Source organism: Leptodactylus fuscus, unplaced genomic scaffold (genome assembly GCF_031893055.1).
Source record: "Leptodactylus fuscus isolate aLepFus1 unplaced genomic scaffold, aLepFus1.hap2 HAP2_SCAFFOLD_57, whole genome shotgun sequence".
Taxonomy (NCBI): Eukaryota; Metazoa; Chordata; class Amphibia; order Anura; family Leptodactylidae; genus Leptodactylus; species Leptodactylus fuscus.
The window spans coordinates 565555-581387 of record NW_027440600.1 but is presented as its reverse complement, the minus strand read 5'-3'; the positions used below and the strand labels follow the sequence as shown (position 1 = coordinate 581387).

The window sequence follows — 15833 nt, the reverse complement described above, 5'->3', positions numbered from 1 at the left end:
AAGCGGGGAAAAGTAAGTGTACAGGGGCCTTACTGCACCACCACTGCCTATTTAAATTAAAAAAAAAAAAGCAGTGGGGGTGCGGTAGGGTCCCCTAAAGGTACGAGGCCCACCAGGGAATTCACCGTTCCCTCTGTGGGCCAGTTCGACCCTGAAGACCGGACACCAGAGCCTGCGACACTAAATTATTGGACTTCAGTGATCGGGGTACAATGGGTGTGCGGGGGGCCGGGACGTTCTTCTCAGTTCTGCCTTTAGGAACATTACACCTTGTCCCGGTCACTGTATAATCCCATAGTTATATGATATCTGGACATCTATACACCAGAAAACCCTACTAATCTGTCATCTCTTATTAGGTGACACTCTGGTGGAGCAAATCCTACTGGATGAAGACGGACACCAACTAACCCCTGAACTGACAGGTAAGTGCACACTGTATATATATATACTCTATAACTAATACAGATACAGCAGACGGCCTGCAGGAGAAGGTGCTGCTCAGTAAGACGTCCTGCTAACACACTTTACTCTGGGATATATAAATATTGGAGGGGTTTCAGTATTTCTGATGATATTCTGTCTTGTGTCCTCATTCTTGTTAGGAGGTGATGAGTTGTTGTCCTTAGGATTAGTGAGGAGGTGGAAGCCGGAGTACAATGGTCAGACTTGCCGATAATAGGTATTCCCAGTGTCATTATGTAGTCAGGAGATCGGCCATCGCTCTGCTGACTGTTTTGGTTCTAGTGTGGGTGACAGAAACTGTGAGGGTAATTTTGGATGACCCCATAGCTACAATCCAAAACATACACCACAGGTCATATTAAACACCCTTTCTGGAACCTGCACATTATTATTATTATTATTATTATTATTATTATTATTATTTATATAGAGCCATGATATTCCACAGCACTTTACAGATATTGTTAGTCACTGTCCTATTTGGGGCTCACAATCTACATTTCCTACCAGGAGGTCTCTGGTGTGTGTGAGGAAACCAGAGTACCTGAAGGAAACCCTTGCAGATGTTTTCTTTGGTTGGACCCCAGTGCTGCAAGGCTGCATTGTTAACCACTGAGCTACTGTGTTTCCCACCTTGCAGTCTGGGCATTGCAGATGTTTTATGGACTTCTATGGGAGATTTTTTGAGGAGAAGACTGCATTGGGGCCCAGGGGTTTCATGTTACGCCTCTGTTTGCTGTATATTCCGTATTGTTTTTGAAGGCTAATTGAGAAACAGTGTCATAACTAAAGTATTGTGGACCCGGGTGCAAACTTTTTTTCTGGGACCCCTACCAACTTCCTAGAGCATATTCTTGATAGTGACAGTTACGAGTGCTGCAGCATTATCTCAGATGCTTCAAAGGGATACAGCTTTAGTACCCACAACTGCAGTTATCAATAATATGGTGAGTGAGTAGTGAAGCACCTGGCACATAAACGTTACTGTGACTGCATATTATGCTCCACATTGGCTGCACACAATATAATATGCTCCACTTTGGCCCCCCAAACAGTATAATATGCTCCAAATTGGCCACCACACAGTATAATATGCTTCTTAGTGGCCCCAACATAGTATAATATGTTCCACAGTGGTCCTCACACAGTACTATATGCTCCACAGTGTCCCCCACACATATGCTCTGCAGTGGCCTCCACACAGTATAATATGCTCTGCAGTGGCCCCACATAGTATTATATGCTACACAGTGGCTAGTTTACTCTGGGGTCTCCTCAGACACAAAAGTATAATAAGTAGAGACCTAGAGAAAATTATTAAAAATTTTATTATATATTATTAAAAATAAACATTTAAACTCGCCTTGCCTCACCTCTCCTGGGAATCCTTGCTGCTTCCGGTTGTATTTAGCATCTTCCTGGGTCCTCTTCTGTTTGGTCTCTTGCACCAGACATCAATGCTGGGGCCTGTGATTGGGCCTCAGTGGTCACGTGGAGCGTGATGACCTCAGTCACTGGGAGAAAGAGCCCCGGAAAGAATGCTGAGCTCAAAAGTGGAGTAGTATTAGTTTTTTTTTTTTTTTTTTTTTTTTTAGTCACCTCCCATGGGCTGACTGTTGGCTGGGACTCCGGCCATTTACATCTGGCGGTGTGCCCTGTATCCTCCATCCACTCCCTGTAAATGTGATCATTATGCCACTGTTGAGAGGCCTATGGAAAAAAAACAAAAAACATCCATACCCAGAGCACACTGTGACTAGTGGCGTAACTACCGGGGAAGCAGCGGATGTGACTGCCACAGGGCCCGAGACAGTAGGGGCCAGGCGACAGCCGCTACCGCTGCGGTCTTTTCTTTTTTCTTAATAGACCATTACTGGCTGGAGTTACTCCAGCCGGAAATGGGCCCTATTTACTTACACTATTATTATACTCGGGGGTCTTTTCAGACCCCTGAGTATAATGATCGGAGGCCCGGGAGAGGTAAGATAATATAAAAAACACTGTTACTTACCTTTCCACGATCCTGCCAGGCTTCAGGCCTAGTTGTCTAACGTCTCTGACATCACATGACCCTGGCCTGCATCCCGGGTCATGTGACGTCCGACGTCATTGAAGATGGATGACAGCAGAGGACTGCAGTGGAGCTGGGAGAAAAGACCCCAGAGTATAATAATTGTTTATGGGTGTCCACAGTGGGACATAATACTGTGTGCAGGGGCCACTATGGGGTATAATACTGTGTGCAGGGGCCACTATAGGACATAATACTGTGTGCAGGGGCCACTATGGGGCGTAATACTGTGTGCAGGGGCCACTATGGGACATAATACTATGTGCAGGGGCCACTAAGGGACATAATACTGTGGGCAAAGGGGCCACATGGTGTCTCAGTGGTTAGCACTGCAGCCTTGCAGCGCTGGTCCTGGTGTTTAAATCCCGCCAAGGGCAAAAAACCATCTGCAAGGAGTTTGTATGTTCTCCCCGTGTTTGCATGGATTTTCACCCCATATTCCAAAAAGACATACTGATAGGGAATAATGTACATTGTGAGCTCTATGTGGGGCTCACAATCTACATAAAAAAAAAAAATAAATAATAATACTGTGTGTAGGGGTCACTATGGGTCATAATAGAGTGTGGAGGAGGGGGTCGGTCGAGGTCTTCGGTGTCGGTCAGAAGGGTGGTGGGCCATGTCAAAAGTTCACCACAGGGCCCCACTATACCTAGTTACGCCACTGACTGTGACTACTACTGAAACCCTAAAATACCAAAACATACAGTGCCAAAACATTGTGGGGAGAAAATACCAAAGGTACTATGCCAGGAGCCAAAAATTTTTCTGGTATATGTTCTATCAGCGAGGAAATGGATTAAGATTAGAGATGAGAAAAAATAACATTCACTGACATCCAGATTGTGAGACCTGCAGCTAATCCTTTATAAAAATCACCATAGCAATAACACTGTTCTTTTTGTTCCATTTATTTACATTCTAGTGATCAGCTGTCAGTCACTATTATATAAGCTGTCCAGTCAAATGAAGGAGGATGATGTAACACTTGTGCTAGTGTCACAGCATCCACCCCCGCAAGTACATACAATTAGAATGTGGATGGCAACAGCAATACAATGTCTGGTCGGGGAAGAGCCACTAGTAGCTGCACGATTGTTGTACTTCTTATGAATGAAGATGAAGTTTTTGATTACTTGGCTCTCTCCTATCAGTCACAGCAGGATATGACATCTGACAGCTATGATGAGTTCTAAATATTCTCTTTCTTTGATGTTGTAACATATAATTTCCTGGCTGGATTTCTTCATTGTCAAACAGGTCTTCTTTATTTTCAACCTAGTCAGAGTCTTCCCCTTCTTGATGAATAGAATGAAAATGTTCAGAATTTTTTGGATTTGGAGAAGGCTTAGATAGAAGACATGACTGTTAATGGAGGAGGTAGTAATGGCAGGGGGTTTGATTCTGGTAGTTGTTAGGGGCACTAGTGGTAAATCTAGGAATGGAAATAATGAGGGTGTGCAAGAATTTCAACAACTGGCAAGCACAATGACACTGCCATTGATAGTTCTGTTGGGGATAGGATCTGGCAACCAGGTTAGGGTGACAAGATGTCATCAGAGGGAGTAGGTGGTGGCAGCACTGAAATAAACACACAAAAAAAGCTTGAATGGTGGTGGTGGTGACAAACACGTTTCAGTGTTGCAGGTGTTGGTGAGATCTTCTCCCATGTCAGAATTTTTTTTCTACATTATCAAAATACAAATCAATGACAAGATCTACAAGTAGAAAATAAGCCATGGTTGTGCAGGACCAAATGTAGGAGCAACATCTCTACATACTCACATAAAAAGGCATTGTCAGCTCTTTTGGCAAAACAGAATTGGTAGTGGCACTGGCAAGGGAAGTGAGCAAGACCATCCTACTCCTTTGCCTCATAATTTTCCTTATAGGTTTCATCCACTCCTAACGCATGGTCATCATCATCATCATCATGTACTTGTACATTTCCTCCTCTATTCTAACATCAAGCTTCCATAAGGGAATGTGTGTCTAGGAAACAGGGCCAAAGCAAAGGTAACCGGATCCCTCTCAGGACTTCTTGCACTACCATCCCTAGAATCCATAGCCAGGAGAGGGGGAGTAGTTGGAGGAGAAGTCTGCCATAGAGTCTGTATCATCATCCCTGGGTACTCTCCTAAAACCAAGGCTGGGAGATTGGACACTACTACCCCCATTTGGAAGATGCTGTTTGTACTTGTTTCCCTGTTCAACTGCAACCACTGGCTTCATATATTGTGTCCTGTCTTGACTGTTTGGATCACCACTGCTTCTACTGAGCTACCTTCCCCAATATAAATATACATATATGTCTTATTCTTCCTTATTTTCTTTTGCCTCTAGAAGGGCGACTGCTGTTTTCTTTTCTATAATTTGAGTTTTTATTTTAGACACTTTACACCTATGACAACAGTTTTATAATTTATCTAGAAACCTGTGAAGAAACCTAGAGGAGATGTAACATGGAAGAAATTTACTAGAGATATTTTTTCAACAAAATATTTTTTTGGTTTCTTATCTTCACCTTTATTTCTACAGATATCCAGAAGAGACACAAGAAACATTTACATAATAATACTGAGAAATTTATAGAGCACAAACCTCCGAGATGTGACCAGGGAGAGGAAAGTTTCTCCTTCTCTACACGTTATGTGAACCTCGTCATTGTCTCCACGAATCACTTTAGGGAACGTTCTGAGAATGAGCTCATAGAGACCGGGGCAAGACATGAGGAATATTTAAAGAAAAAACAAAATGTATTGCAGCGAATTTCCCACAACAAGATGTTCCGTTGGTGCCACCGATCCAGACTTGTACCACATATGGTAATGGTGAGCGGAGTGCCCGGTGTAGGGAAGACCACACTGATGCAGAAGTTTGTCTATGACTGGGTGAAGGGCGATCTCTATCAAAGATTCTCTTTTGTCTTTTTCTTCAAATTTCGGGAACTTAATAGCCTGGATAAGGTTAGTCTGGAGACCATGATCCTTCATCAGTACCCATATTTGGAGTTGCAGCTGGAGAACATCTTACAAGATCCAGAGAAACTTCTCTTTATATTTGATGGATTAGATGAAAGCAATCATACAATGGATTTCACATCACGTCACTTGTGCTCTCATCCTAAACAGCCTGAACATTGTGGTCAGATTGTGGTTAGTTTGGTGAGAAAGTCTCTTCTTACTGGTTGTTCTGTCCTAATGACCAGTCGTCCAACCAGACTGGCATCAATTGATTGTACAGTTTTCCAGAGAATAGTAGAGATCACTGGGTTTCTTCCAGAAGAACGAAAGATTTACTTTGAGAATTTCTTCTCCAACCCTGAACTGTCAGAGAAGGCTTTTACTTATGTGAAGCAGAATGCCACCTTGTACACGTTCTGTTACCTCCCGTCCTACTGCTGGATCATCTGTACTGTATTATCCAGGAGCTTCCAGACAACCAGTAGTGACCAGCAGGTGACATTATTACCCAGAACAGTGACACAACTCTTTGCCATATTTGTTGCCAATATTCTGGCCAATCACAGCCTGGAGAAAAGTGACGCTCAGAAGATCCTGCGGTCCATCGGATGGATGGCACAACATGGAGTCATGAATCACAGGGTTATTTTTGAGGAACGAGATCTGGATTCTTTCTATGTGGACAATAAGTCAAAGCTCTTATCAAGTTTTCTGATGGAATCAGAGGAACCTGTGACCTATTCCTTCTTACATCTCACTGTTCAGGAATTCTTCTCTGCCTTGGTCCATTATACTGATAATTATACTAAGAAGTTACAGAATTCACTAGAAGAAGCCAAATCCTATCCTGATGGACGTGGTGAGATGTTCCTCCGTTTCCTGTGTGGTCTATCAGACGGCACCACCAGGTCAATACTATCTGGATACCTGGACAAACAAGCAGCTCAGGCCTCCAGAGATGTTATCACTTGGCTGAAGAACTTCATTCTAGAAGAACAGAGGCTGGAGGAAAGTAAAGACAAGAAGCAACGTCTTCTCAGGACATTCTTCTATCTGTTTGAGACCCGGAATAAGGCTCTAGTGCTGGAATCATTACAGTCACTAAGAAGATTGGACCTTTCTGATGTTCACATGTCCGCTCTAGACTGTACAGTGTTGGCATTCATCATGGAAACCTGCACAAATATAGAAGAACTCAATCTAACTAGATGTTCCTTAGACACTGAAGGATTAGAGAGACTTGTACCAGGGTTACATAACCTGCAGAATCTGAGGTAAATACTATTATATTTTATCTATCTGTGGTATTAAGGTTCTGACAAACATCTGCTACTTATTGTATTATACATCATGTATGTTGGGTCCTATTATGTAGTAGATGGGGTCAGATTCCTGTGGTGATGTCAGTGAGGACTGGGCTGAGCAGTAGATGGAGGGTCTTGTAGATATAAATGCAGATCTACAATATTTCATGTGTTACATATATTTATATATCACCATAAAGGTCCCTAAAATAAGAAATGTATAGAAGGAGCTTTAGAGTAAATTACAGATGTGGAAGCATTTCTCATCTTCTATGTTGATATAGAACTGCTTGTAGTTATATCCTGAGGCTGCACTACTGAGGAGATTTGAGGGCTCCTTTGTATATCAGGTTCTTGTGAAGATCTTGTGTCAAACCAACTCACTATCCAAATCAATATCTACAACCTGACTATCCTGTGTAGTGTGATATGTGCACTGTGAGGAGTGAGGGGCTTTGGCTCTTTCTGTCTTCTCCATCCTCTAGTGCTTACAATGACCAGGGCCTGGGGATTGGGGGCTCCTAAACTTATGATCACTAGTGGTCCGGCTCCAATCATCAGAACTTTATGAGTTACTGGAGCTTTCAACACTACAATAAATCAGTCATAGCAAAAATTGAATCTGAATAGCCTTAGAGAAAAAAAGAGAAATGAAGAACATGATGGAAACCTTTAACCCCTTCCCGACATGCGCCGTAATAGTACGGCGCATGTCGGGTCTGTAACTATGGCGACCGCCCGGGAGCCGGGCGGCCGCCATAGCCGCCGGGTGTCTACTGCTTTAAGCTTTAACCGGGGACCGATCGGAGGCATTAACCCCTCCGGCGCTGCGATCAAAGGCGCCGGAGGCGCCATTTTCCCGGCGGTGCATGGGCGCCGCCATTTTGGCCGGGATCGCCGGCTCCTGGAGCATGCTCCAGGGCTGACGTCCCGTTGCCATGACAGCCGGGAGCCTTGTACAGGCTCCCAGGCTTGTCTGCAAATCCTCTCTTTTGCAGGCTGGTCTATGCAGCCTGCAAAAGAAAGGATGCTTTTTTGCAATGCATTGCAATGCATTAGCATTGTAATGCATTGCATTAGTGATCAGACCCCCTGGGGTTCAACACCCCTAGGGGGTCTAATAAATGCAAAAAAAAAAAATAAAAAAAAAGTTAAAAAAAATATAAATAAATATAAAAAGAATTAAAAGTTCAAATCACCCCCCTTTCCCTAGAACACATATAAAAGTAGTTAAAAACTGTGAAACATATACATGTTAGGTATCCCCGCGTCCGAAATCGCCCGCTCTACAAATCTATAAAAATATTTTTCCTGTTCGGTAAACGCCGTAGCGGGAAAAATAGTCGAAAGTGCCAAACCGCCGTTTTTTCACTGTTTTGATTCTGATAAAAATTTGAATAAAAAGTGATCAAAGCAATAACATTTCCCAAAAATGGTAGAACTAAAAAGTACACCCGGCCCCGCAAAAAAAGACACCCTATGCATCCCCGTACACTTACGTATAAAAAAGTTACGGCCGTCGGAATATGGCGACTTTTAGAAAAAAAAATTTTTAACGCAGTTTTGGAATTTTTTTTAGGGGTCAAAATGTAAATAAAACCATATAAATTTGGTATCCCTGGAACTGTACCGAAACACAGAATATAGGGGACATGTCATTTTGGCTGCACAGTGAACGCCGTAAAACCAAAACCCGTAAGAAAGTCACAGAAATACATTTCAAATCCACCCCATCCTGAATTTTGTTCCTGCTTCCCAGTACATTATATAGAATAATTAATGGTAGCATCATGAAGAAAAATTTGTCCCGCAAAAATTAAGACCTCATATGGCTCTGGGAGCAGAGAAATAAAAAGTTATGGGGTTTTGAAGGAGGGGAGTCAAAAACGAAAATCAAAAAATGCCATCGGCGGGAAGGGGTTAAAGATGGTAAAGCTATAAGGTGTCCATTGTTTTACAACTGAAACCATCGGAGAACAAAGATGATTTTTACAAAAGTTTTGTTTACTTGAAAATTTCAGGTGATTCTGATAAACCCTATTAAGTTAAACAGAAATATGATTTTGTATTATCTGTATCACGTAGAAAGCTATAAATGTTACCATTATATGCATATGCTTCCCTCATTAGTGTCCAGCAATAGTCAGCTTGCATTGATGGATTCCAGTCGCCTTGATAACACTTTTCCATCTTGGCAATATCCTGGTGAAACCGTTTGCCAAGATGGAAAAAATTGAAATGAGAATGCAGAAAATGAGTTTTCAGTGACTGTGCTGGTTAGAGACTCCCTCCACCATGAATTTCCCAAAACTGTGCTGGTTAGAGGCTCCCTCCACCATGAATTTCCCAAAACTGTGCTGGTTAGAGGCTCCCTCCACCATGAATTTCCCAAAACTGTGCTGGTTAGAGGCTCCCTCCACCATGAATTTCCCAAAACTTGGCTGGTTACAGGCTCCTTCCACCATGAATTTCCCAAAACTGTGCTGGTTAGAGGCTCCCTCCACCATGAATTTCCAAAAACTTGGCTGGTTAGAGGCTCCGTCCACCATGAATTTCCCAAAACTGTGCTGGTTAGAGGCTCCTTTCACCATGAATTTCCCCAAACTGTGCTGGTTAGAGGCTCCCTCCACCATGAATTTCCCAAAACTGTGCTGGTTAGAGGCTCCCTCCACGATGAATTTCCCAAAACATGGCTGGTTACAGGCTCCTTCCACCATGAATTTCCCAAAACTGTGCTGGTTAGAGGCTCCCTCCACCATGAATTTCCCAAAACTGTGCTGGTTAGAGGCTCCGTCCACCATGAATTTCCCAAAACTGTGCTGGTTAGAGGCTCCTTTCACCATGAATTTCCCCAAACTGTGCTGGTTAGAGGCTCCCTCCACCATGAATTTCCCAAAACTGTGCTGGTTAGAGGCTCCCTCCACCATGAATTTCCCCAAACTGTGCTGGTTAGAGGCTCCCTCCACCATGAATTTCCCCAAACTGGGCTGGTTAGAGGCTCCCTCCACCATGAATTTCCCCAAACTGTGCTGGTTAGAGGCTCCCTCCACCATGAATTTCCCAAAACTTGGCGGGTTACAGGCTCCTTCCACCATCAATTTCCCAAAACTGTGCTGCTTAGAGGCTCCCTCCACCATGAATTTCCCAAAACTGTGCTGCTTAGAGGCTCCCTCCACCATGAATTTCCCAAAACTGTGCTGGTTAGAGGCTCCTTCCACCATGAATTTCCCCAAACTGGGTTGGTTAGAGGCTCCTTCCACCATGAATTTCCCAAAACTCTGCTGGTTAGAGGCTCAATCCACCCTGATTTTCAAGAACAATGTTGGTGCCAACCTCAACTCACTACAAGGGCCAAATTCACTGCTGGTGACAGGCTCTCCTCACTCCAAGGGCCAAATATACATGTTTCAAGGTGTTTTTCCACTGTCTGAGAGGTGGTATTGAGTGTGTAAAATGTGTAGTTGTTAGGCTGTGATGTTGGGGTAATAGAGGGTCTTTGGTGTGTTAGATGCCCCCAGGCATGCTTCCCCTGCTGTCCCAGTGTCACTCCAGAGGTGTTGGCATCATTTCCTGTGGTGTCATAGTGGACTTGGTGACCCTCCAGAGAGACGGATTTGGGTTTCCCCCTTAACGAGTATATGTTTCCCATAGACTATAATGGGGTTCGAAACCCGTTCGAACAGTCGAACAGTGAGCGGCTGTTCGAATCGGATTTCGACCCTCGAACATTTTAGTGTTCGCTCATCTCTAATGGACTGGAGTAATGTCTAGGGGCAAAACAGTGTGGATGTGGAGGCAAGCTAAGCAGCAAAAACTGGGGATACAATCTGAGGCATGGACTGGGGTGATGTGTAGGGGAAAAAGCAGTGTGGATGTGGAGGCAAGCTAAGCAGGGAAAAAGGTGGCTAGAGGCAGAGGCATATCCAGAGTCACAGGACAGCTGCTTGACAGAAGTTAGGCCTGAGCCAGCCAGGCCTGAGCCAGCAAGGCCCAAGATGCTCTCTTTTCTAGCCTCCTTAGAAAAATTCCCCCATCGAGGCCACGTTCCTCGATGGGGGAGATAATTTGTAAATGTATAGGTCGAGGACAAACTGAATGTGGTTTGCACACTTTGGAATGCTAAAATGAGTAGGGGCTTCAAAAAGATCAACTTTACCACCTCTGTCATGTGCCGTCATTTGTAAAGCAAGCACTGGGCTCAGTGGGTGACAGCAAGCGCAGGATAATCGTCATCTGGCGTTGTGGCCACTGCCTCTCACACTGTTGACAGTGTTGGCGCTGCAGTCCAGACCATCATCCAGGTCACCTCCAAATCTACAGTCCTATGAAAAAGTTTGGGCACCCCATTTAATCTTAATCATTTTTAGTTCTAAATATTTTGGTGTTTGCAACAGCCATTTCAGTTTGATATATCTAATAACTGATGGACACAGTAATATTTCAGGATTGAAATGAGGTTTATTGTACTAACATAAAATGTGCAATATGCATTAAACCAAAATATGACCGGTGCAAAAGTATGGGCACCTCAACAGAAAAGTGACATTAATATTTAGTAGATCCTCCTTTTGCAAAGATAACAGTCTCTAGTCACTCCCTGTAGCTTTTAATCAGTTCCTGGATCCTGGATGAAGTTATTTTGGACCATTCCTCTTTACAGAACAATTCAAGTTCAGTTAAGTTTTGATGACCTCATTGTGCCGTCCACACCAGCACTTTTCCCCAAACATGAGGCGGTCCCTAAGTTCAGCGCTTTGCACAAAGTTCCACGTGACCACCTACACATGGACAAGTGCATGCGGACAGGGATGCTACCTTTCAATCTTGGCACAGTGGTTGAATGTACTTGAGGCAGGGACCGGGTCGCAAAATGTGGTGGACTGACTTGTCTCCCCACACAACATTCCTGGGAGGAGGGCTGAAACACCACCCTCCTCCTCCTCCGCCGTTAAGTGGACCCCAGCTATGAGCTGGAAACGCTGCAACACTGGTGTGGGGAGACGTCAGCAGGCCGTGCTGAAGCTGATCAGCTTGGGGGACAGACAGCACACTGCCTACAAAGTGAGTCATAGCCATCCTCGATGACACGGCAATGTGGTTCTTGCCACTGTACCTGGGCCCAGGCATGTTGTCATGTGTGCTAATGGCCGTAACCTGGGATCGGCTCTGTAGCTTAGCAGCCTGCAACATGTTCCATGCCTGGGCACGATTTTAACTCAGTGCTGCAACGCTTTTTTAAAAAGTCCCCCAATGTTCCCGAGCTACTGGTGAAAGTGTGGCGCTTGTGCAGATAGTTTTGAAAGTCTATAGTAGCCGCCGCTAGCCTCTATGCACTCCTACAACGCCGGTATCTGCCCGAACAACGGCTGTTGTGCGACGTCTCCACACTGCTGGAACTAAACATATCATCTCTTGAGCAGAGTGTGTGAGCAGCACAGACCTTTGATGGAGTTCCAACTGCAAAACCCTAGGGTTCGTCAGTCAGCTCCCTCAGTTGCTCAACCATGAGTGGCCATGGGTGGCAGACTTATGTGAAATCCTATCCCATCCATTGCAGTGGACACGAAACATTAGCATGCGCTCATCACAACTCCGGATATGGCAGCTGCGTTCAGCAGGGTGCAGGGTACAACACAGACCAGGCCCGAGCACCAGGAACAGGTGTTAGAAATATTGTAGCATCCGCCATTTCCTTCCAATTTTGTGGTTGTGGACCCGCCACCGACGTTTCTGGACCTCAGTGAGGATGATGAGACACAGTTGCCATCAGCGTAAGCTGTGGTTATGTGCAGTTTGCAGTAAGGGGACAGTGCGCAATTGGAAGAGGAGTTGGTGGATGACGAGGCCACCGACCCCACATGGATAGGGATGATGTCTAGGGGCTAAAGCAGTGTAGAAGTGGAGGGAAGCTAAATCAACAAAAAAACAGGGTAGAAGCAGAGGCATAAACTGGGGTGATGTTTAGGGGCGAAAGCTGTGTAGATGTGGAGGGAAGCTAAGTGTAATGATACTCCTTAATCTAGGGATACCTTGAGCCACCGGCCCGCAAGCAGACTAGCACAACAATATACAGTCAATAATGTTCTTTATCTTGTGCAGGTACACAGTTTTAGACACAGGCTCACACGATATGCAAGAACAGAGTTCAGACAATGCTCAAATGGTATGTAGGAACAGAGTGCAGACAACTTATCCAAGTCCATGCAGGTGTTGTAGCGATGTCATGGATTCCAGGAGCCAAGAGAGGGAGAGTTCAACTGCCAGAGTCCAAAAGCCAGGAGAGAGAGTTCCACTGCCAGAGTCCAGGAGCCAGGAGGGAGAGGGGTTCTGCAGTCAAGGTCCCAAAGCCAGAAGAGATAGGTTCAGCAGCCAAAGTCCAGAAACCAGTGCTGATACTGAGGCACTAAGCAGCAGCAGGTGAGGCCTTTTAAGCAAAGTCCAGGCAGGAACTGGGTGTGCTGAAAGAAGCAGTCTTCTCCATCTTGGAACAGGGCAGATAAAAACAAAATGGGCAAAGCAATACACCTGGATCCTGACACTACTCCCTCCCTAGGAGTGGCCTCTGGACGATCCCTGGAGCCGGTTTGCTGGGGTGCCTTAGGTGGAAACGTTGGACCAGCTGTGGAGCGCAAAGGTTACTCACCGGCTCCCAAGAGTTGTCTTCAGCAGGGTACCCCTTCCACTTGACCAGATACTGTAGGTGCTTTCGATAGAATCGGGAATCCAAGATGTCCTCCACCTCATAATGTTCCTGGCCATCAACCATGATGGGATCGGGGGGTGGGGAAGACCGACCTAAAAAGGAATTAGGAACAGTGGGTTTCAGCAAAGAGACATGGAATACCGGGTGTATCCTAAGGGTCTTGGGAAGTTGAAGTTTGCAGGCCACGGAGCTTACAATACCGCAAACCTTGAAAGGACCGATGTATTTCTGGCCCAACTTGGGCGAAGGCAGCTTCAATCTTAAGTTCTTAGTAGAGAGCCATACCGAATCTCCGAGCTTGTAAATGGGAGCCGGCTTCCGGAACCGATCAGCCGCCTTCTTATAGCGGGTCTGGGCCGTGGCCAGGGTCTCCTTTAAAGTTACCAGGATACCTTGCAAGGCTATTATTCTCTCCGCAACGGCAAGGAACCGAAGTGTCCACAGGGAGCTGCGGTTGGATCTGCGGATGGTAGCCTAGGTTGGCATAAAATGGAGAAAGTTTAGTGGTCGCGCTCTGAGAGTTGTTAAAGCAGAACTCAGCCAGGGGAAGCAGCTCAACCCAATCGTCCTGCTGATGACTGATGTAGCACCGTAAATATTGTTCCAAGGTCTGATTTGTCCGTTCCGTCTGGCCATTTGTCTGGGGATGATAAGCGGAGGACAACCGAACTGAGATGCCTACTGCAGCACAGAACGCTCTCCAGAATCGGGAGGTAAACTGCACTCCTCGATCTGAGATGATCTCGTCAGGAACACCATGTAACCGGAAGACTTCCCGTATGATCAAAGTGGCGGTGGTGGTAGCCGATGGGAGACCTGCGCACGTGATGAAATGGGCTGCTTTAGTTAACCGGTTAAGGACCGCTGGCCGTAAATTTACGGCCAGCAGTCCTGGTCTCTAAGACCAGCCGATAGTAAATTTACGGCCGGTCTTCAGAGACTCACTAGGCAGGGGGTGGGGCGGGGGGAGGGCAGGGGTTAGGTGTTACTAACACCTAACCACCCCCTCAACAACGTTCAGTCGGACTCAGTTCCGACTGAACGTTTTAACCCTTTCGATCGTGCCATGAAACATCACGGCGCGATCAAAAGGGATCTGCCGCAGATTGAAGCTGATCGGCACCCCCCGCGGCGAGATCGGGGGGTGCCGATGTCAGTAAAAGGTAGTCTGGGGTCTGGCCAGTGACCCCAGACTACCGGAGCTCCCACATACCTGGTTGATCCTGCCGACCGATGGAGGAAGTGAGCGATGTGTCTCACTTCCTCTGCAGCTTGCAGGACACGAGCAGGCTCATGTCCTGCTCGTGTCCTGCAAGCTACTATACAGAATCAGTTGATACTTTCATCAAAGCATCAACTGATTCAAGTGTCCTAAAGGGACACATGAAAAAGTAAAAAAAAAAAAAAAAGTTAAAAAAAAATAGTGTATGAAAAAAGTAATAAAGTTATAAAGCCCAAAAATCCCTTTTTCTCTATACAAAATGAATTATATAAAAAAAGTACTAAAAATTAATAAAAACAATGCATATTTGGTATCGCCACGTCCGTAACAACCTGTACAATAAAAGTGAAATAATATTTAATGTATACGGTGTACATCTGAAAAAAAAAACGGAAAAAACCCGCCGGAAGTAATGATTTTTCACCATATCACCTTACAAAATATGCTATAAAAAGTGATCAAAAAATCATATGCACCCCACAATAGTACCAATAAAAAGCGCAGGTTGTCCCGCAAAAAATAAGCCCTCAACCAACACTGTCAACCGAAAAATAAAAATGTTACGCCTCTCAGAAGATGGCGATGCAAAAATCACTGATTTATGTCCCCAAATGTGTTTTTATTCTACAGAATTAGTATCGCATAAAAAAATACTATAAATGAGGTATCGCCGTAACCGTACCGACCCGCAGAATAAAGGCTACATGTTACTTATACTGTACGCTGCATGGCGAAAAATTTAAAGGGTACAACTCAATGCCAGGATTGATTTTTTTTTTTATTTTTTTTTTAAATCCAGCAAGAAAGAGTTAATAAAATGTATTCAGTATGTTGTAGGCACCCAAAAATGGTGTCATTACAAAATACATCACATCCCGCAAACAACAAGCCCTTATATGGCCGCGTCACCAAAAGAATAAAGAAAATATAGCATCTAGCAATGTGAAGACAAAATCACGCAAAATCGCCAAATCATTAGAATACAACTGGCGGCGTCAGGAAGGGAATATATAAGCGGTGTGAGCGAATATCAGTGGACACCCCAGATTTACAGCTTATGAGGGAACAGACACCAGAAGTGACCCCCAAAGTGACCCCCAGAGTG

General features: G+C 44.9%; 1 protein-coding gene across 1 annotated transcript in view; it reads left to right on the top strand.

The window, feature by feature from the left end:
* LOC142188597 (NACHT, LRR and PYD domains-containing protein 12-like) overlaps window positions 1-15833 on the top strand; it is a 221019-nt gene that overhangs the window by 40277 nt on the left and 164909 nt on the right. Inside the window, exons 4-5 of the mRNA XM_075261890.1 lie at window positions 360-425; window positions 5075-6773. Of these exons, the coding sequence (XP_075117991.1) occupies window positions 360-425; window positions 5075-6773 (1765 nt within the window). The remainder of the gene's footprint in view (window positions 1-359; window positions 426-5074; window positions 6774-15833) is intronic.